The following is a 24,180-nucleotide window of genomic DNA, read 5'->3' on the forward strand; positions in this document are numbered from 1 at the left end:
AATACAAATACTGTATCACAAAGTAGAATCTGAGAAAGCTCTTCTTAATGGGCCATAAAATAAAACATTGAAAAAAGGTATAAGTTTCTCAACATAACAATTTTCTAACATTCTTCCAAAGTTGATAGAAATTTAAAAGGCACATATTGAGGCAAATTATGGTGTTATAACCTAAGGCAGTTTTAACAAAAATCAACTAAGCGTTGTATAATGTGAACAACAAAGCGAAATGCACTTTGGTTTAAATTATGCAACCTTGAACAAATTGCTCAACTGATTTAAGCTTTGGTTTTCTAATTTAAGTGATCACGGACAAGATTTGACATGGTTGTTAACGAGCAGAAAATGAAGGAATGCTTTATTCAAGTGAGAATTTGCTCACCAATTCTTCTTTCAAGAAATATTTCTTGAATGCTTCCTATATGCCAGCCTCTCTGTGATGCCCTGGGGATGCAAATGATATTAACCTTCATGAAGATTACAATTCATTAGGAAAAACAAAACAAGAAAATGAGTGATTACTAGGGCTTACTATAATGGGGCGAGAGTGAATGCAAAGCCTGCTGATAAACAGGCTAATGTAGCATCAGTGCATTCCAGAGACTGTGGTACCTGAGACTGGGGTAGAGGCAGCACTGGGTTTCATCATTCTCTTGAATTCTTTTATTTCCGATTTCATGAATATGCGTATTACCAAAGATTGTTACAGTTTTCTGCCTTCTGTTAAACTTTAAGCAATGAGATTGGTCAATGTGGACATTTAAAAAAATCCTGTGAGATTTATTAGACCATTATAAGATTATTTCTCTAATTTATAGTTTATTAGCACTCTTGTTTCATATCATATTAGTGGGTTTGTATTCGAGGGTCTCCCGTGGCCCTCGCTGGCATTGCCCACTCTGCTCCCAGCATCCAGCTGCTGTGCAGTTCTAGGACTGTTACTTTGTCTTACGTTTACATTTGTGTAGGAATTCTGAAAAGACCAAAACTCTCTTCCTGTAATAACATTTTAAACTGAAGTCCAGTTATATTTTAGATGACTATTTAAATTTTATTTTTAATTGTGGTAAAATACACTTAACATAAAATTGACTACATTAACCTTTTCCAAGTGTTGAGTTCAGTACTGTTAAGTATATTTACCTTGTGTTGCAACCAATCTCCAGACTTCTCATCTTGCAAGACTGAAACTCTCTACCCTGTAGGTGGCTTTTAATTTTAAAACTATAGTTTTGCAAATATTTTACAAACATACTTTTTCTACTTGTGATGGTGGTTCTTTTCCCTCAGCTTTATTGAGGAATAATTGACAGATATAATTGTATATATTTAAAGTGTACAATGTGATATTTTTGTATACATAATACAGTGTGAGATGGTTACCAAGATAAAGATAACTAACACATCTGTCACTTCACAGTCAGCTCTTTTTTTGTGATGAGAATGCTGAACACCTACTCTCAGCAAATTTCAAGTGTACAACGCAGTACTGTTAACTATAGTCACTAAGCTGTACATTAGATCCTCAGAACTTATCTTATAACTGAGAGCTTGTACCCTTTGACCTACATCTCTTCATTTCTCCTACTCCCCAGCACCAGGCAATCAATGTTCTTGTTCTACGAAATTGGCCTTTTTTTTCTGTTAAAGATTTCACATATAAGTGATATTATATAGTGTTTGTCTTTTCTGTCTGATTTATTTCACTTAGTATAATGCTTTCCAGGTTTACCCATGTTGTTGCAAATGGCAGAATTTTTTCTCATGGCTGAATAATATTCCATTGTATATGCATGCCACATTTTCTTGATCTGTTTATCCTTTGACAGACCCTTACGTTGTTTCCTTATCTTGGAATCTATTCACTTGAATCAATCTATTCACTTGAATAATGGTGCAGTGAACAAGGGAGTGAAGATATCTCTTCCAGATACTGATTTTATTATTTCTTTTGGATCTATACCTAGGAGTAAGTTGCTGGAACATATAGTAGTTTCTGTTTTTAATTTTTTGATGAACCTCCGAACTGTTTACCACTGTGGCTAAACCAATTTACATCCTCACCAACAGTGTTACAAGGGTTCTCTTTTCTCCACATCTTTGCCAACACATGTTATCTCTTGTCTTTCTGATGATAGCTATCCTAACAGGTGTGAAGTGATATCACACTGTGTTTTTTATTTCATTTCCCTGATGATTAAAACTCCTAGAAGAAAACAGGGAAAAAGCTCCTTGATATTGGTCTTGGCAGTGATCTTTTGTATAAGACACCAAATCCACAGGTAACAAAAGCAAAAATAAACCACGGGGATACATCAAACTAAAAAGCTTCTGCACAGCAAATGAAACAAATTAAAAAGGCAAACTATGTGTGGAATGGGGGAAAATATTTTCCAACCATTTTTCTGATAAGAGGTTAATATCTGAGATATATAAAAACCATATAACTAAAAAAGCAAAAATAAATAAATAGGTAGGTAGGTAGGCAGGTAGTAGGTAGATAGATAAGCGAAGGACCTGAATAGACTTTTTCCCAGAGGACATACAAATGGCCAATAGTTATATGAAAAGGTGCTCAACGTTGCTAATCATCAAGGAAGTTTATTTTTTAAGAAAAGATTTTGTAAATGGCTTTAAAATAAAATGTCAAATAATATCTTTAATTTGTTCTGTAGATATGTGTGAAATATTGTAGTTCAGTAAATTTAGAATGACAAAAGAAATATGCTTATATAGAAGGGGGTTTTGCTTTTTTCATTTTTTATTTTTTAAAGAAGTCATATAAGTTCTAGTAGGGTTTGGATATTTATATGCAATGGAAATATCTAAAGTTAAGTACATTTGGACTTTGAGGCAACAGTGTTTATAAATGCTAGGAAATGCCCTTATCTTTAAAATGAGGACATAGGCTAAAATAGATAATCTCTAAAGTCTCCACCAGGCTTGACAGTTCTTTATTTTGTTGATTTCCTTCAGTTTTAGATACAGTTGCTATTATAAACTCTTAATTATTCAGTGATGCTTATGGAAGCTACTTTAAGGAAACATAAAAATCTGATTTTTAAAAGACTATCTTTCCCTTTAAATCGTAACATTTGTTTCCTTATGCTTTTTTTCTCTTTCTTTAGCAATATGATACTTTTATTTTCCCCTCTAGGATATCTAGTAGTAATGCTTATATTAAGGTAGGTTTTTTCCCTCTCCTTGGAAAGCAAATCTTTATTGAACCTAAATGTTATTTTAAAGAGTAGCAGCCTAGCCAATACTGGGACTATGGTAGGTTTTTTTTGAATCTTGTAGCCAATGTTAACTAACATGGTCCTTCTAACAGGAATCATTATTGTTTTTGCAACAGTTCTTGTTGTTCTTTTTTATTTTATTTTATATTAGTGTCACATGTATAGCATAGTGATTAGACATCTATATAATTTACGAAGTAATCTCCCCAATTAGTCTAAAATTCACCTGGCACTATACATAGTTATTACAATATTATTGACTATATTCACTGTGCTATGCTTTACATCTCCATGACTCTTTCGTAACTACCAGTTTGTATTTCTTAATTTGTTGCTCTTTTATCTTTCAAGTTATTTGTGGCAACCTCCTACAGCTATCACAGGTCTTTGAGAATGACGTGATGCTTTTTCAGTTTTGTATTTTATGGCATTTCCCTTTTAGCATTTTATTTTGATGTCTAGCGTTCAAGTTGTGGAAGAAGTGCAAATAGAAATGAAAATTTCATTTTGATGTTTTAAATCTTGTCAGGAAATCTTTCATAGTACTTTCTGGCTGCTGCAAATTTCATTTTTGTACCAATAAGATAAAGTCTTATAGTTAAAAATAGAATTTCTCCCTAACAATAGGGATACTTTACACTTTTCGAGACTTAATGAATAAAAATTTAAAATTATTAATGAGCACTTCCCTCTTGTCCAAGAGCCAATGTTGAATTTTTTAAGAAGAGTAAAACCAGCATTTTAAAGAGTTAAATTCATTTTTAAAAAGTCTTTTAGGTGGAAAAGTATTTCTAAGTATGGCACAAACCCAGGAAATTTTATTACTTAAAAATATTTCTTACATAACAATTAAAAATATGTGCTTGGCAAAAGAACAAAATAAAGCAAAACAAAATATTTTCCCATATGGCAAAAATCTAGAAAAGGCACCCTATTACATAGACTCATTCATCCTGTGTATTTTTTCTGTGCTCTGCTACATTTGTGATTAAATAATATTTTCTACTGGTTACTTTTGGTCCCCCCCCACTGATAGAGACAGGCTTAAGGAGGCTTGGTAGTCTACCTCTTTTTCACTGCTGTGGCCCCAGTAGGTACTATGATGGCTTGTGTGTTGATGACACTCAGTGCATATTTGAGTGAAGAATAATTCTGGAGTATCAGAGCAAAGGCTACTCATATCAGGAAAAATAACAAACATGTATCTTTTCACCCATGTTGGTATTTCTGTTCCTTCTTTCAGTAGCTTCCCTTAACAAACAAAAACATTTAACTGTTTTTCTTTCTTTTGGAGGGAGCGATCATAGATCCCTTTTAGAAACCATGATAAACCATAAAAATGCAAAGATGCAAATACCTCCAGGATTTTTATAATAATTTCAGTGGTTTCATATCAGAATTTCCCTAAAGCTCTTCCAGTTCACCCGTATTACTTCAAGATTCCACTCTGCAGGATTGTTTTTCTGACTAATCTGTATTCCGTTCTGACAGTTTTTATCATTTTTGCATTGTGACTTTTTTCTCTCTTTCCTGGAACTGGCTTTTATATTTTATTACAAAAAATGTCAAACATACAGAAAAGTTGAAAAAAAAAGTATACTTTTGTATACCAAAATACCCACCACTTATATTCTTCAATTAACCCTTTACCATATTACCTTTATCATGCAATTCTCCATCTATTCATCTGTCATCCTTTTTTATTTAATGCGTTTCAGAGCAAGTTGCCAACATCATTATACTTTCTCCCATATACTTCAACTTGCTTAGCATGAACTAAAATTCAATATTTGCTTTCAGGACTCTTTTTTGAGGTAGAAATTTATATACAATGAAATGCACCAATCTTTTTTAAAAAGATTTTTATTAAAATATAGCTAATGTACAAAATTTTATTATGTTTCAGGTATACAGGGTATGATCAAACAATGTGGTGAATGTTTGAATAAAAAATATTTATTACAGTAAAAGACACATTGCCATGTATCCCTCTCAAAATACTCCCCCTCGCTTCGAACACACTTATCCCATTGTTCTTGCCACTTTCTGAAGCAGCTCTGGAAGTCCTCTTTCATAAGTGTCTTTAGTTGTGCTGTTCTGGCTGCCTCCATGTTCTGAGTTATTTTGACTTTGGGGAAGAGTTAGAAGTTGCACAGTGCCAGATCCAGTGAATAGGTGGAAAGCAAATAAGGACACATTGTAATGTTTTTATTTGATAGTAATTGCTATATTCCAGAAGTGATGCGTGACATGGAGCATTGTCACGATGAAGGATGATTTCTGGCACCCTTTAAAACACACCTTCTCTCAACCATAGCTCACACCCAAACTGACTGCGTTGAACACGTTGAAATTTGTCACACACTGTTACTGGTTCAGTGCACCGCTTCCCGTATTGAAGATCCCTGCCTTTCCATTGAATGGCAATCGGCGGCAGCATTCACCATATTTTGTGATCACAACGGAAAGGCTCCCTGTCACACATCGCTTCTGGTATGGCAATTTCTGTCAAATAAAAACATTACGTTGTGTCCTCATCCACCTTATTCACCATATCTGGCACCGTGCGACTTCTGGCTCTTCCACAAAGTTGAAATGACCATGAAAGGTAGACATTTTGAATCAATTCAGGACATCGAGGCAGCCACATTAGTACAATTAAAGACACTCATGAAAGAGGAATTCCAGAACTGCTCCAGAAAGTGGCAAGAACGATGGGATGTGTGTTCGAAGCGAGGGGAGAGTATTTTGTGGGGGATTAATGACAATGTGTCTTTTACTGTAATAAGTTTTTAAAATTTAAACATTCACCGTATTTGTTGATCACACCTCGTACAACATAGTTACTCAACATTTGTATACCTAAAGAAGTGATCCCCATGAAAAGTCCAGCAACCTTCTGACACTGTACCATACTAACACAATATTATTGATTATATTCCCCATGCTGTACGTTACACCCCCATGACTCATTTGTTTTATACCTGGAAACTTGAATTTCTTATTCCCCTTCACCTTTTCCCCCTTTTAATTTTCCAATTAGAGTTGATATTCAATATTATTTTATATTAATTTCAGGAATACAGCATAGTGGTTAGAAATTTATATAATTTAAGAAGTGATCTTGCCAATGTATTGCCAGAGTTAAATTGATAATAGAAAGCACCCATTTACCTAATCATCTGTTTTTTGTATATTCTCACACAGAAGAAAGAAGCTTCTAAATCCACTGTCAAGAAAAAAGTGACCAAGGTTGCAGAAGCAAAAAAAGTAATGAAGAGAAATTTTAAAGTGAACAAGAAGATAACATTTACTGATGAAGGGGAGGTAAGATTCTTAAATGCTTCATTTCTGAGGTACAGCAGGTCCTCAAATAACTTCCTTTCATAATAACATTGGTGAGATGATATTCAGAAGACCCTGCTAGGACCACCAACTACTAGCCATTATTCCTTAGGTAAGTCGCTTGACTTTCTAGATTTCCTACCTCTTTAAAAATGAAGATAATACTAATATGTAATAGAGTGACCTTTCATGAGCTTAACTTGAAGCTTAACTCTTGTTTATATCAATTAGGCTATGGTAAATTGGGTTGTTTACAGGTCGTTTCACTTAATGTTGCAGAATATATCGACGGTGTTTAGTGAGGAATTGCTGTACATTCCAAGAGTTATAAAGAGTTTGACTCTCCTGCTAACTTAACATTCATTAATGATAAAAAAAATTCCTCTCTAAATCACACTAGCATTTCCTTTCACTGTTTACTGTAGACATTTTGTCAACTATACACCTGTAGGCAAGAATGTTTTGACTATAAACTGAGATATTTCTTGGTGATAACAAGAGAGTTGGTTTTGAACTTTTAAATTCTGCTTTTATAGATGAGATTTTTCTTTTCCTGGTATCCATCCCATATTCTATGGGAACAAGCACAAGGATAGTAACAACTACTTGTCACAGCTTCTTCTGCTGGATTCAAAGGTCTCTGCTTTGCAGTTCCTCCTTTTTAGAGGTGATGATAATGTTTCTTATTTGCTGGCCTGCTGTGGGAGGAATTCTCTGCTTTAAAATAGCCTCAGACACATAGGTGCCTGGTTTTCATCTCCCCATTACCTTGATCTTAGTGTAAATAGATGCCCATAAAATAGGGGAGGGGTTACCACTCACAGCTAGCTCATGAAAGGTCACTCTATTACACATTGATATTAAAGAGGATATAACTAATATCCTCTTTAAAAAAATTCGTTTTTAAAGAGGAAGGACATCCAGAAAGTCAAGTGACTTCCCTAAGGAGTTATGGCTAATAGTTGTCACAGCGGAGTCTTCTGAATAGAATCTTTTAGTTTTACTCACCAACCTGCGGGTTTGTTTGCTCATCCTAACATGGCACACAGCACTCCACACCTACCATGGTCTCATTCCCCTCGTCCTGTCTGTTTTGTTTGTTTCTGTAGCACTTACTGTGTGATTTGTTCTGCATTTATTTGGAGGTTATTCATTTCTTCCAGTCCAGGGGAATGAGACAGGCTGTCTGAGGGAAGGTATTTGTTGTCTGCTCACTGCTCTGTCCTCAGCACTGAGAACAGTGCCTAACATCTCGTAAACCCTCAAAAAAAGTTTGTTGCACAAATGAATCATTGTCTAATACCCCAATAAAAATCACAGAGCTTTTTATATCAACTGTAATATATCACATCAGGTATTTCATCATTATTTGTGTAAATACTGCCTAAGCAGTCTATATCCAGTGGCGTATATTTCCTTTTAATTTTGAAGTTAACAAAGATTTGGGGGTTTCTTTGGGGAAGGGGTTCAGAAACCCAGACTTACACTTATAATATGGAGTGACATGGGCTATAAATCAAAACTAACAAAATGAGTGCAATTCAAAGTTGTTGGTAGTTGCAGAGGAAGCCTACATAATTGATAATTAATGAATCTATGAAATTACTAATAAGAGGTGGGCACTTGAGAAGCAGTCTAAACTAGAATATAGTTGTATTACATCAGATGCTTACTGTAAAACAAGATTAGTACTGTCAGGATAATGAGGTTTCTTACTGTGCTACTAAGTTTAACTGCACAGATTATACCAATTAGCTGCAAGGTGAGTGTAAATTCTTAACTCTAAAATGTTTCAAGGTAAACTTATCACTGATAGGAGCTCTGTGAGTCACATTGAAACTTCTGATACAAAGCTCTGAAAAAAACACTGCTGTTTATTCAGCCCACAGAGGGCTGGACTTTTTTCACTTGGAGAGAAAAAGAGGTAAGGAGTCAGAGCAATGGGTGGCATTCTCACTGCTGATCACTCACTGCTTCTTCATTCAGTGTCAGTGACTGCTTGCATGGCTGCTCATGCAGTATATTTGTGACCCCTATTTGTTGCCACAAGTTGAGACTGTAGGAATCTCATCTTGAAGAATGACTGTGGTGGTGACAAGAGTGGAGGAGGCATTAATACCTGTGATGTGTGTGCCTACAACTTCCATTAGCATGCTGTCAAAAACAGTGGCAGCTACTTAAATGCCTCTCGTAACCACTTCTTAGGTAAAATAAGAGAATCGTTTTTGTCTAAATTTTCTAGAGTTTTATAGTGTTAGGCCTAGAAGATTGTTGAGTCAAACAAACCGTATTTTTCAGACAAAGACACAGATGTCCAGAGATTAAGTAATTTATTCAGGATTATGCGGTGGGCTAGTGAGAAAGCCAAGACGTAACCATGTCTCCCGCTATCAGTGTTCTGACTTCTACGTCACCTTCTTCCTAACCATAAACTCTAGGTGTAAAATCATGTAAATCTGAGCAGGCCTGTGAAACCCTAACCAATTTTTCTCCTCTACGCTTAGTTATTTCAGTCTTTATGTGTTGTGATGTGTGATCCATCAATCAATTTTGGGCACCTGATGTGTACCAGATATTGTGCTAGGCTTTGAGAATACATGAGCAGGACCTGTGACTATCCTTCAGGAGATTACTTCTAGTAGGAAAACCAGGAAAGTAAGACAACCCAGTACAGAGTTGGAGATCCACACAAGGTGCCATGGCAGCTGGGTGTGGCACGGGCCCTCTGGGCAGCCTGGCTATGGCCTGTGCAGACCATTTGGAGTCAGGTTGGTGGAATATAACATGCTAAGAACACTGTTGGAAATGACGTTAAGGCAACTACCTTCTCCTCCTAATTATTTTATGGAGTTTTCCTCTAACCCTGCTCTCATTGGGTTATGGTAGCATTATTTTATCCTAACTGGGACAGTCTTTTGTGTGCCTTGCTCATTTTAATTATAAAGTTTGTTAGAAAGTTTGAGAAATGGAAGTAGTAAGACAAAGTGTGTATATGCATCATTTCAAACTCATCATACAAAGGGAAATGGTTTTCTGTTGATGTTCCCTGTCTCCCGTCCCATGCTTAACCTTTTTCCTGTCTGCAGTTAGTTCAGCAGTGGCCACAAATGCAGAAATCGGTCTTGAAGGATACCGAGGAGGAGGATGACGCTGGTGGTATCAACTTAGATAAAGCAAAGGAAAGGCTTCAAGAAGAGGACAAATTTGACAAAGAAGAATATAGGAAGAAAATTAAGGCAAAGCATCGGGTAAGCTTTTTCCATCATGAATTAGTATTGAGAGAAATGTAATATGTCCCTGTACATATCTAAATATTTATTATTCATTAATAACCATATTACTTTCTTTATTGTTTGCTCTAACATTTTTTTTCCTGTGGCTATTTTGTCATTTTTATCTATTCCTTCTTCTTTCGGCTGGTAGAGGCTTTATATACTGACTAGTTTCTGAGAATGTCATCTAAATCTGCTCTTGGTTGAGGTGACCCAAATAATATTAATGATTTTTTCAAATTAAAATTTTAATTCTGAGATAATTGTAGTTTCACATGTAGTTATAAGAAGTAATACAGAGAGATCCCATGTGTTTCATTTCTATAATTTATGATTTCAAGAATGTTTCGTAAATGAAACTACGTAGTATATAGGCTTTTGAGATTGGCTTTTTTCACTCAGCGTAATTCTCTGTCAATTCATCCAAGCTGTTGTGTATATCAGTACTTCATTCTTCCTATTACTGAGTAGTGTCCCATTGTGTGTAGGTACCACAATTTGTTTCACCGTTCACTTATTTGAGCGGCATTACTATTGTGTTGAGGTTCAACTGGATGTAAGATTAAATTTAATACGTTAAAAAAAGGGACACCTTGTAAGAAGGAGTGCTTCTATATCAGCATGTGCCCCTTTGGCCTTAAACTTGGCAGTTTTCTGTTATCCCTGAAATAGGTTACTCATGATATTGCTGTCCTTTCACTATTTAATTCCCATAAAAGTGGACATTTTGCTAGATAAATGTCAGTTAATGAAATAAAACAGATTTACATTTTTAAAGAAGTTTCTGCAGCATGCCCTTGAGAGAGTGAATGATTTCAGGGTAATATAGTATCGTACCCAAGAATCACTGCTATAATACTAAGTTCTGTGTTAAGAAACTCTTAAACTATTGTCTGTGTCTATGAGTTTTTCTTTCTCATTTGTTTGTCTTGTTCTTTTGTTGTTTTTGGTTTATATACCACATGTCAGTGAAATCATATGGTTACCATAATCATGTGGTTAACATAATCATATGGTTGCATTAAGTGGTTACCACAGGGTAAGGGGGGTGGAGGGTGGGAGATGAGGGTAAGGGGGATCAAATATATGGTGATGGAAGGAGAACTGACTCTGGGTGGTGAACACACAATGGGATTTATAGATGATGTAATACAGAATTGTACACCTGAAATCTATGTAAATTTACTAACAATTGTCACCCCAATAAATTTAATAATAATAATAATAAAAAAAAGAAACTCTTAAGCCGTTGGGTGAGGACATTATTAACTGTGTCCTAAGAAAAATTCTTGTGGTTTTTTATTTATATTTCACCTTGTAACTATTTAATGGCCCAATAAACTTTTTTTATTTTAATAGAGCAGCAATTCTCATTTCTTTAAGATTTGATGCAGCTTTACAGTAACATTTGATTAATAAGAAAACATAGTAGCATTTGATGAAGATAGAGCTTCAGGGATAGAAATGAATGGTGAGAAAAACATTCCAGAAATAGGGAGAAATAATGAACTTGCAATACACTGGTTGCAGTTGTTGGATATTTATGTTATTGAGAGAACTAAATGTTTTCTGCATTGCTGTTTTTAGGATATAGTACTTTAAATGAAAATTTGGCATTAATAATGTGTTACAAAAATTTTTAATAATATTAAGAGTGTTAGTATCTTGTCATGTTTCACCTTATAGTCTACTTGGAGTATTTACCCAGGGGAAGATTGAGCATAAGAACATTTTATTCTTTGTTTTTAAATTGTAGATAGCAATGAAAGAAATAAGAGTTTACATAAAATAATGTTTCCTCCCACCATTTCTTGTCTTTCTTTTTACCCATATACTCCCATGTGTGGAAGTTACTACTATGTCCATGTTGTGTAATAACATTTCTGTATCCTTTAGAAACTTAATTTCAAATTGACTAATTGTCCATTGGTTACACATGTTTGTATGCTAGGCTCTGCCCTAGGCTTTGAAATAGAATATTTAAGGTATTTGCTTTCCTTTGTCCTCGGGAAGATTATAATTAAATCATACTTAACTATGGCTATTCTGTCACTGCACAAAAGGTTTTTGTACCTCTGTTTTTTTTTGTCTTTTTTCCTCTTCATTTAGATTTGCACCTCTATTTTTTCCATTAAAAATTTTGAAGTGAATATATATTTACATTTTTCCAAAATCAAGATTGTAAAAAACTTAACATTGAGAAGTCTTGCTTCTGCCCATACTTCTCATTATTATTTATACCTCCACCCCATAGGTAACTATTTTTATTAATTATTAGTGTATCGATCCAGTTTCTTTATGTAAATAAGAATAAAGAGATTAATATACATTCTTATTTTCTGCCTTTATTACATTAATGGTAGTATTCTGTATATCAATTGTTCTACATGTTTCTATTTTCATTTGTTTTGGAGCTTTTAAATAATTTTCTTTGCACCATTGCTGAAATGTATCATGCAATTTTTAAACTATCATGATTTTCTCACAGCAAGGTTGAACAGAGCAGTTTTGGGCTGACAAAGGTGTGAGAGAAATTACAAGAACATTATATATTGCTCATTTGAAGTCAGTACCTCTAACTAAAATAGATATTTGGTCTTTTTTTAAAAAAACAAAAGGTTGTTATTGTATATAAAATAGGTATATTCTGTACAAGGTGGCATGCCTTCTATATTGGATGTTAAAAATATGTAGCCTGAAAAAAGCACAGGAAATAAAATAACTAAAATAATCTTATCTCTGTTCATATTTAATGTAAGTGCTACTTGACCCACATATGATTTGATTTCTTGGTATTTTTATCAGTACAACAATTACCCATATGTAAGTATTTGTTTATTAAATTAGAGAAAATTTCACATTTGTGAGCATTTTGGAATTAGTATGTTTATTACTATATATACACAAGATAATACAGGAGCTCAAATCACTGATGCACCAAGCTGCCATGGACTGGAGTTTTGCCTAGAAGATATGAAATATTTTCTTAAATGGCAAGTCTTAACGTTTGGCATGACGTTTGGTGGAAAGCATATTGTACTGTACTGTGGAATCCTTGCGTTTGAATCTTGAGTGTGATCGCTTCTCGGCCTTTTGGCTAAGACCAAGTGTGAATCTTGAGTGTGGCATTTCCTAGTCCTGCGATTGCTAGTCAGAAGTCTGGACTGCACTTGGCTATTCTGGAAAATGAGGGCGTGGGAACGGGAGTTAATTCCAGATGATCCAGAGATCATTTGGCTCTGTGTGTATTGTTAAGGCTTGGGAATAAAATTCTCTCTTCCTGTTTGAAAAGTGGAATTTTAATTTGTGATTTTCCCCTGCTTACAGATGGGTTCTTTGCTTGATAATAAGGCTTCCTTTTTGTTCACTTATTTTCCAACAGTTACTAAAATTTTACTTTAAAAATTAAATATCTTATGAATCCTGCACAGATTATTTTAATTGCAACAAATTATTGGCTTTGAAACAGTATTTTTTCCTAATTGAGTATATTACTTACTATAGTGACAATTCTTAGTTCTTCTAGCATGTTTTATCATTAGCAAATGTAATTATGTTTCCTGTGAAGTTATTACTCATAATTTTACTATTTCTGTGAAAGTATATGGAGAAGAATCGTATGTGCCTAAAGACTACTTGAAATACTAACATGAGGGCCTAGAAAGAAACTACTTCATGTAGAAAAACGTGAAGAATTGTGAATGAGGAAAGTGCCTGAAAGAATTTCACATGTGAAAACTCCCTAAAACACTGTAACACAATTCTGTATTTGACACATACTATATTTTTTAAAATGTGTCAATTTTAGAAGTTTTCATAAATGTAGAAGTGTTCTTTCAGTATATTCAAAGTATTTCATGATTATATTTTTGGTTTAAAAGGTAAAGGTATTTAATACATAAGTGAATTTAGTCTTAGTGATTCTGTTTGAAAGTAGTAGTTAGTTCCTGCTGTTTAAAATTAACAGCTTTGCATCATCGTTTTGAATATGCACTCAGTCCTTGTAATGTCGGTCTGGGCTATTCTTTTTTTCCCACCTGTTTTTCCTCCATGCTATTACACTGTTCTTGACTCCTATTTTCGTCTAGCAGTTCTGAAGCTTTGTAACTTGTACTGTGACTCAGGTAAATATCTTTCTCCTAAAGATTTAGAAACCGAGCAATGTGAATTTTAAGTAGTTTATAGCAAAAAGAAAAAGTACGGTTTATGGCATCCCTGGGCATAGAATTTTAGCTGCCCTTTTGTTGGAACTCATAGCTACTCACCGTGTGGACTTTAGGGGCCCTTGTGTGATTGCTTTGGTTACTTAGCTTTATTTCTCTTCATGAGGCTTCGTTGTAGCCATTAAGCATCATTTTCTTCTGAGACCATTCGCTCTTTAGCTGCCCCTGGCAATTCATAAGTAACTGTACTTAACTATGCCTGTTACTGTTTTCTCTGCTGAACCTCTTGAAACCATTCATCAGAAGTAAAATTATAGCCCAAGCTATAATTTTAGCGTATAAAGCCATTAGTAAATTATAAAGGCGAAAGCACTACTTTTGCTTGGACACAATGTTTTTTTTCTATAATTCAGTCAGAGCTGTGAAAGATGGACCATGGGTCACATTATTGAAAGGATTTTAATTTAATGGAGCAAAAATCTGCTCTGGTGTGTATCATTATTCTTAGCTCTGAAAGACTACTTGTATTTGGGTTGCTAATATCTCCTTGTAACAGCTGAGAGTGGAGAGAAGCATTCATTATGAAGTTCCCTTTCATTCCCTTGAAATTTCCTTTGAGTGCTTTATCCGTTTTGGATTGGGTGTTTAGGTAACATAAGCATGTCAAGATGTGGCTGTGGATGCTTGAAAAGATGGCACAGCATTGCTTCTGCTTACTACTAGCATGAACAGTAGGAAGTCAGGAAAGAATTAAAGGAACCTTTTAGAAAATCTATTTTGTTGTTGACAGAATAGAGTTGGCATGGAACCCAGTGATCTTAAATATAAATTTATGTGCTAGTCAAGGAGGGAAGCAGTAATCAGGTATCTTAGGAATGGTGATAATAAGTAAACTAACAATAACACATATCAGTTAGTTACTTGGACCCTGCACTAAGTGTTTTACATATGTTATCAGTATCGTATTATATGCTAAAAATTAACTTCTGAAATAAGTGAGCTAGCCTCATTTTACAGATAATAAAACTACGACTTAGAAGGGTCAAGTAATTTGTCCAAGCTTACAAATAGCAGCTCTGGGACTCTTATCAAGGTCTTTGTTACTCTACAGATTTTGTATTTAACTATTAGGTTAGTGCAAAAGTAATTGCGGTTTTTGCAGTTATTTTAACCCTTTAAACCACAATTACATTTGCACCAACCTAATATTCATCTGTGTTTCTACCTACCTCAAACCATCAGGCATTCTCTTAAAACAGGGTAACTATGAAGCAATGAATAAAAAGGTATAGAGGGTAATAATAATAGAGATGGAGTGTTTTGAAGAAGGAATGACAAATAGTGGAAATTGTTCATGTTTCCAGAGCAAGGGCATTAGTCTCAAATGTACGGGTAAAAAAGTGTTTTGGTTAATAGTTTATAATTTAAGACCCCATACTAATATTACCTTTCACTGAAGGTTCATTGCAGAGATATATAGTTACTAGTACCAGAATACATTTTTAAAAATTTTTATTTATTAAATTTATTGGGGTAACATTGGTTAGTAAAATTGTATGGGTTTCAAGTGTACATTTCTATAATATATCATTTATATATTGCATTGTGTTCACCACCCAGAGTCAGTTCTCCTTCTATATGCATATATGAAGCCATGCTGTTACTACAGAACCATTGCCTATAATTTGGAGCTGTCTGTCTGGGACGTTTTTCTTCTTTTTTTTTATTAGTTTCAGGTGTACAAAACAATGTAATAGTTAGACATTTATCATTTATGTCCCTCACACAGTGATAACCCCCTTGCCCCCATCTACTACCTCTCTGACATTGCACAGAGCCATTACATTTCCACTGTCTCTATTCCTAATTCTGTACTCCACTTCTTGTAACTATATATATATATATATATATATATATATATATATATATATATACACATATATATACACACACACACACACACATATATAAAATTGTAGTTGACATTCATTATTGTTCAGCTTCAGGTGTACAATCTGTAGATGCAGTGATCAGGCATCTACATCATCCCTGAGGTGGTCTCCGTAATGAGACAAGTGTCCATCGGATACCCTAAAAAACCTTACAGTATTATTGGTTACATTCCCTAAATTGACTTTTGTATCCCCCGTGGCATTCTTGTGGTTACCGACTGTGCTTTCAAATCCCCTCACCTTCCCCTTTATCCCCCTGCCCCATCCAGCAACCCTCAGTTTTTCCTCTATGTCTCTGAGACTGTTTCTGATTAGTTCATTTCTCATGAGCTTATAGTATCTTATGATGCTCAGTTCATCTTTACTTGGGCCCTCCTTCATATCTAGCTTCCAAAATGAAACAGACACTCAAAGCTACAGATCTTATCAGTGTGTGGCAAGTCTTTGAGCTGTTTATCTATTTTTGTTAAGATCTTTGTTTTGTGGGATTCCTTTTAACATCATATGGCGTTTTGAGAGGTGCAGTGGCTGTTAGATTGATGGTTAATAGCTGCACAGACTGAGGTTGAGAAGCAAGGGAAGAGTTTGGTACTAATTGAGTTAAAGGGTCTGACAACATTAGATCACAGACTACGAAGATTGGTTTGCCTGTCCCTATATCCCCAGAGCCTGCCATGGCGCCGGTGCATAGTATAAATATTTGAAGGAATTGATTAATGAATCAGTGTTTTCATGTAAATTTTTCTCCCTGTCTTCATATCCTTCTTGTAGTTGTTGCAGATTTATGTATTAAAGACCAATTTTTTTATGTTGTTCAAATGAAACTCTGTAGAATAGGTAACAGATCAGAGAACCTTGTGTTCTAAGTTCTTGGAAGGGATTTAGATTTATGGAGATTTTGTTCTTGGAGGGCAGGTGTGTCTTTAGGATCAAAAATCTTTGAAATCCATCTTTTACTCACTTTTGTTGAGCCAGTTTTCTTCCCTGAGAAAGAGACTTTTAGAATACTGAAATAAGGATAGATGTCCTCTCTTTCTCTATGTGGCTAACAGCTGTGAACGCAATTCCTTACCAAACTGACACAGTTGCCTGAGACTCATTCAAATAGGTTATGCTTCCACCACCTCCTGAAATATAAGTTGTGTTTTCAAATCTACAAATTTCCAAGATCACCATAAGATGAATATGGTTTAAATATATAGTCCTGACGACTGATGAAATCCATATTTCATGGCACTTTCTTTTCTGGCAGCTAAGGACCTGTAGTGTGTGAGAAGCCAAAAGAAGTATAATAACATCTATAAAGGGAATATTTTGTACCTTGAAATGTGATTTTTCTGTTCTGTCCCATGTGAATTTGATTTTTATTATTGAATTTCATGCTCTTATACTTAATCATTTGTAGCAAGGCAGAACTAAAGTTAAATGTTGCCTTCTTTTTGTGTGGAATAAAATAGCTTTTCATACTAATCTATCGTCAAAAATGAAATAGGAAAATAAAGGACTTAAAGCATTTGAAACCACATAAAATTAAGGCAGGTGGGGGAAACCTCAGTTTGAATCTAATAAAATTCAATTATATTTTTCCCCTCAAGTCATTGTACCGCCAACCTTTTATCTTTGTTTGTCTTGTCATTTATAGCATCTGTAATTCATAAACTTATTTTTCAAGACAGAATATTTTTCCTGCTTCAATAAAGGAAAAACAACAACATACTTTCTTCCCTATATCCATTTCTAAAATTTTGCATTACCGCAATTCTACTTCCTGTTCTTCTCTGTTTAAGGAGTAATGTTTACTTTTGCCTCTTTCCAGTTAGTGTTAGCATAGCTTTTTAACATAAGAATTACAAATTTTCTAATTTTCCTTTTGTCTCACCCAGTATTTAAAGTATGTTCTTTTTATTGCTCTTCATTTCATGTTCTAGTCATGTTCACTTTATATTTTAAAGATTTGGGGTATCTCTTAGCTATCTGAGGCTTGTGGCAGAAATCTTAAAAGGAAAGAATTATTCCATCTGCATGCACATGTGAATTCTGATAGTCAACTGAAATCTGAAATTTAAAATATCCTTCATTGACTATAATGAATTAATGCTGGAGTTCAGTAGTAGTGGAAAATTGTCAGTACATTTTTTTCTGCAATGATTAAATTTGCTAGATGAAAAGCCCCCCGGTAGAGATTATTTTATATTTACTTGCATAGAAATGGTTTTTCTGATGAACACATCGAGGTTATTCTCTGGAATTTGGAAGTACCATTTTCAAATACTCTAATGTATTGGGAGATGGCCAGCTACTGAATAACCACAACAAAAATGTGTGTGACTGTAAAACGTGGTTAATTATCTGTTAAAACTGGCAAAAATTGATTAAATAATGTCCACAAAATGCTATCAGGAAAAAAATGCTATCAGGATGAAAAGACCAATGTGATAGCAGACCATTATTAATAATAAAAGGAAATGAAACATTTATCTAAAACATATTAAGATAAAAACACTACGTATGTATCTATAAAGGTAAATAAACTTTCTAATGGAGGAGAGAGGGGTGTAGAAGTGTGTGGGAGATGAGGCAATGAGGTCCTTGGCTGCATAGACCCAGTTTTAGTTTTAGGTCCATCACTTACTGGCTGTGTGACACTGAGCAAGTTACTTAATTCAGAGCTATTACTGTTAGTAAGAAAACAATAATAGTGATAATAATGTGCTAACGGACAGATACATTTTTATAAAAGTACAACTTTATTTCTAGTTGTTATTTTGTACAGTTGTAGTTGTAAAATTAATTTAAGTAGTGCAACACTTGAAAATCACTGTCATCTTTATAGAATAACATAAAGTATTGCTTTGTTGAATTTTACCTTCCAAAACATGAAAACTTCTTTTTGTAGAAGATAGAACTAAATTGTATGTGTGTGAAAGAGAAGAGAGGTAAAATTACAAACACATGCATCCACAAACTAAAGCCAGCTCTCAAGCAGCATAATTATGATCAGTTGTTTTGAATTCTTTAATATTATTTTGCTACTTTCATTTATTTTTTAGTCTGCTAATGCTCATAGAACATCAGTAATTTGTACCAACTTTTATGGAAAAAGTTGGGTGCAGATGTTTAGAAATTGCTGTCCATTACCTTTTTCCCCTCCCACAAATTGGGGAAACATTGAGATTATTTTGCTATAGTGGCAGAACAACTCTCATAAGCTCTTTAGAGAACCCATTCAGGGACAGAGTGTGATAACAACTATTGCATTAATTGGCTGCTGGTTAAAATAATACTGGGTCTTAATTTTGATTCTGTTATTAAAGTCACATCTGTTAAAGTCTCCAAACCCTGACATTTAATTTTTATTATAATGTATTGGAACAAAGCATTAGACTTGGCACACAGAGACCCAGGTTTGGGATCCGGCTCTATCATTTCCTAAGCTCTTGGACAATGAACAAGTTCTGAATTTTTGTTGTATGTTTTATTTGGAAGTCAGAGTAATATCCATTTGTAGAGAAAGGATAATGATCACAGAAACAGTAGTTTTTGACATTATGAATTTTTTTAGGGGTGTGACATATTCACAGTTACCATTTGAATTTTTGTTAGCTTCATTTAGAATTTAGCTTTCCTACTGTGCAATCTGAAGTTATAGAAAGTGACTCTCTAAGCTCTATGGACTCCCCTGTTCGCATTAATTAGTATTTAACCTTCGTTGAGACTTTCAACAGTTATGTTCTAACTTTGTCATAAAGTAGTCTATAAACCTAGATAAGGTGGATAGTAGCAACTGCCTGTCCTTCTCAAAGCTATAAGCAACAGAGCAGCCTTGGGTCTGTCTTCAGAATATGTATTAGGATTGGGTTTTGAATCTGGAGAAAGCCATGTATATATGAAGCATAATGGTAATGATAGAGTGCCCAGATTTAGAAAACTTGTTCATTCTCATGTGAATGTATGTTGAATGTAATTGTGAATCATGCTGCATTTTTATATTACTTCATGAAAACAAAATTATTTGCTGTTTATTCACATTTTACATTGACCTCTTGTAGTTCATTAAAATTAAGAAAAATTGTTAGCTATGAACTTTGGATTGAAAATAGCTTTTTAATTATGTGAACACTATTCTTGAAGAGGAAAAGAGGTTTTTATATAAAACAAAATTATTTTCAACTTTAACTGGATCATTTTGTTGTTTTGAATTTTAAATTGTACACATTTTTTTCTTATTTAAAAAATGTTAATGTTGCATTTTCTGGCTATTTTATGGTCATGTGGAAGTTACAAAGCATTTTAATATAATAACATGCTTTATAAGAATGATCTTCCATTGTTTCTTTGTTTGAGAAAATATTGCCACTTTTTTAAGAACCCCAAGGAATTCATATTCTTACAAATTCTGTTTTAGACAGAGGAAGAGGGAAATAGTCAATACTGCATTTTTCCTTCTTTTAGTCTAATAGCAAATGTCGATTGTGTACCAGTTATATGCCTGACATTGCGCTAAATACTTATGTATGTTATTTTATATAATTCTTATACCAATTTTATGAAATATGTGCTCCTGTTATCTCCACGTTTAGATGAGAAAACGAGAGTTAGACAATATAAATAAGTTGCCCCAAATTGCACAGCTAGTACGTGGTAGAATTGGAATTTGATCCAGGTCTGTTTGACACATACTTAATGATTATGAATATGTATGTCAGTCTCAGAAATATTTACTCAGTAGTGAATGAAAAATGAATGTCACGTATGAAAAATGAACATCACGGAACTGTTGGGTTAAAAAAAACTGTTATGAATGTGTAGTCTGATTTATACCTAATAGATGGAAGTCTGTATGTTGCTAATTTCTCCCTTCTTCCTGTAGGAGAAAAGACTGAAAGAAAGGGAAGCCAGAAGAGAGGCCAATAAGAGACAAGCAAAGGTAAGGGTTTGTATTTTAATGAGACAATATTTGTAACATTGAGTGGAATTTAAATATTCTTCTTTTCCACCTGCATTTTATGTTTATACATCATGACATCCAAATTGGATTTAAGTCCACATGAGCCTGTCATTTACTTTCTTATATTCATTTGTTTCCTCTGTGATGCAGGATGAAAAATGCCTAAGAAAATTTGTTTATTAGCCTTTGCCCTACTACTCCACAACCTTTTTTTATTACGTTTTGTGCCTGTTAAATATAGGAGATGGTTGACTCTGTGGGCCAGGCCTGTGTGAACCCAACTTGGTAACAGATAACAGAAAGCATTGGTTGCTTTAATTCAACTCCCAGAATTCTAGGGGAATGCTCTGTCTCCCACTGTCACTGTATATTCTGTAGACAGAAATTTTCCACAGGTATATATGTACAATTTCCCTCAAATATATACGTACAATAGTAAACACCATCCATGCGCAGCAGTAATTTTTATCTGGTGTGTTTGACACCGAGAACGGGTCAGCCTCTGCATTCTGAGGACATTTACTGGAAGTGAGTTCCTAGAACCAGGGCCCAGTGACATCTGTCATTTCTCATGCTGTACCTCCTTGTGCTGTGCCTGACTAGCTGTGATTTCTTCTTGGCAGTTGACGAAGATCTGACTCCCTTGAGTAAGCCCATGGTGTTCTTTCTCATTTTTTTCCATTCGGCCCATAGCACTTAGAGAGCAAGTCCGAGATGGTTACTCATGCTGTAGTTCTGAAGTGGGAAATAATTACTGTACAGTGTAAGATGAAAAGACTGCTTATATTCAGTATTTAATAGCACTCTGTCTTCAAAGGTGCCCAAAAACGAGAGCGGCGGTGTGTGTATGTAGCCTGACAGCTAAATCGGGTGGTGGATTCTATATGTGCTTTTAGAATGTAGAGGTGAACTGTGTTGGCATGGAAGTTAAATCCTAGGAGCTGTAGTGGGGACAATTTAAATTTAAAAAGAAAATCTTAAATCTAATGAAAGCATTTGATATTTATGAATGAGTATTGCATGTTCCTATAAAAATAAACCTGTTATAGTTCACTAAGAAGCTCTCATTTCTGCATATAAAATTGTAAAATGAAAGATATAATCTGGAGCCAAAAGAAAGCCCTGTTATGATATTTCCTTTGTGCGTATTCATGCATATTTGTGTATATTACTAAATAAGGCTTATTTTTTATACTTGTTGATACTGTGTGCGTCATCTTTCATAGTGGTTTAAGCCATAAGAGATTGCTCTCATTCTTGAGCCTGTCTCTTGTTCCTCTTTTATTTCTCTATAAATTGGTTGTATGCATTTGGTTTTGATACTGTGCCAGCTGGGACATAAACAAAACAGAAAGCTGTAAAGGCTGGCAGAGTTAGGTTTTTTCATTGGGGCAGATCTCTAAAGTGAACTCCTCTAGCCAAGCCCATCCCTTTACTCCCCTTCCCCTCCCTTGTTTGTCACGTGTTTGTTTCCGGACATCTGAAAAAGGAGGAGGAGTTTATTTTCAAGAAGACATCTCATTTCTGAATAACTACCAAGGGTTGTACTGGGAACAAATAGAAAGGGCTTTGCAGCTGACATTGCTTTGCTGCTCAGCCAGGAGCTTTCAGTAGACAGGGGCTGTGTTTTAATATCACTCTGAACAGTGGAGCTGCCTCCATTTCACAGCCTTGTCTGAGTTCTCAGAAATAGCAGCCCTCTTGTAAGAGTGATATTAGCAGAGTGGATGAGTGGATGCGTTGTAGCCAGGACTCAACTAGTCCTCGGAACACTTTGGACTGGCAGCAGTGACAGATTTAGGCTGATTGACAAAGCCCAAGGAATTAGCTTGGATCAACCTCTTTACACCCAGCTTCTTTTCAAATGAAAGTGACAGGGGATGAAGGCCTTTATGGCTCTTCAGGTGCCCCTTTGGAAATAGACCCAGAAGATCTTATTTGGAGAGGCTTTGTAAAGCAGTGATATCTAAGAAGAAATATATAATGTGAATGATCAGGTTTCCTATTTGTGTGTGTGTGTGTGTGTGTGTGTGTGTGTGTGTGTGTGTGTGTAATGATGGAATGATAGTTTTAAAGTGCACTTGTCTTCTCTTTAATATACAAGGGTGCCAAAAAAATGTATACACATTTTAAGAAAGGAAAACTGTATTATAATTATAATACTCAATATATACCTATAACAAAAGATGAATACAAGTCACATTTGACTTCTACAGTTACAAGAGGTGCTTACAGTGGTTACCAACAGTGTCCAGACAGTTCTGATTACGGCGAACTACGGCTTGAACAACGTTGACCAGTGTCCACTTGTATACATTTTTTGGGCACACCTGGTATTTATCATTGTGTGACTTGTTGTTGTTTGTGCCTTCTGAGGCCCTTTTGGTCAGCTTCAGTCTAGAGCATCCTTCAATCACTGAACCTATAAGATTTCCAGATGATGCCTTTGTCGTGAAAGAAAGTGATATTTGCAGACTTTCTATACTGGAAAGTGTAGTCTTACCTGTTTACAGCAATTTTAAGAAATCAGTACATAGTAACTGAAAGCGTGAGAAAGGGACTCACATAGCTGTCTTTCTACCTTGTTTGTGCCTCATTCAGCAAATGTGTTGTATGAAGAGGAGCATAGAGGATACAGAGTATTTTTTTGAAAAATGGAAAAAAGTATTTGAATAAAAGTTAATGGAATTATCTTTATTTCCAGGAAAAGAGAAGGCTTAATGATAATACGAGTTTTCTCAAATGATGGTTGGTGGTTATCTTTTCCCTGAAATAGGAAGAATTCCTAAGAAAATTGCTTTAAAGTCTGAGTATAGTAAAATAAAGTTGGATTGGACCTGATTCTGATACTTTTTGTTAAAAGATAGATCTAAGATCTGAGTAGAATATGTTATATGCAATGTTAGGAGTAGAAGAGAAACATGAAGTCGAAACTTGTAATGTTTTCTGGGTACCTGATATTTAGTAATTTGGGAAATAGAGGTCTTTTGGGTATCACAACTTTAGCACAGAAATATTTGAACTGCACAGTGGACTTTTTTACTTTAGCTAACAGGATGCTGTATGTTCTTATAACTTAGAAATTTTAAAATGAGATCTAAAGAAATAGTTGTAGCAATGATCAATAGACCACATAGCTTTTTGGGTTCAGGGAGGTTATGAAATCCTAGAAATATAGCTTTACCTCATCATCCAGCTAGATTTCCTCATGTTTCTTTGATGTTCACAAGTGCTTGTACCATCCTCTGGTGGCTGGAAGGA

General features: G+C 34.7%; 1 protein-coding gene across 2 annotated transcripts in view; it reads left to right on the forward strand.

The window, feature by feature from the left end:
• Positions 1–24,180, forward strand: part of DDX10 (DEAD-box helicase 10) — a 276,044-nt gene that overhangs the window by 153,746 nt on the left and 98,118 nt on the right. For both annotated transcript variants that reach the window (XM_081063872.1, XM_081063873.1), the window contains exons 14-16: positions 6,447–6,566; positions 9,671–9,832; positions 20,842–20,898. In XM_081063872.1, coding sequence (XP_080919998.1) covers positions 6,447–6,566; positions 9,671–9,832; positions 20,842–20,898 — 339 coding nt within the window. The remainder of the gene's footprint in view (positions 1–6,446; positions 6,567–9,670; positions 9,833–20,841; positions 20,899–24,180) is intronic.

Source organism: Rhinolophus hipposideros, assembly GCF_964194185.1.
Source record: "Rhinolophus hipposideros genome assembly, chromosome: 10".
NCBI classification, from domain to species: domain Eukaryota; kingdom Metazoa; phylum Chordata; class Mammalia; order Chiroptera; family Rhinolophidae; genus Rhinolophus; species Rhinolophus hipposideros.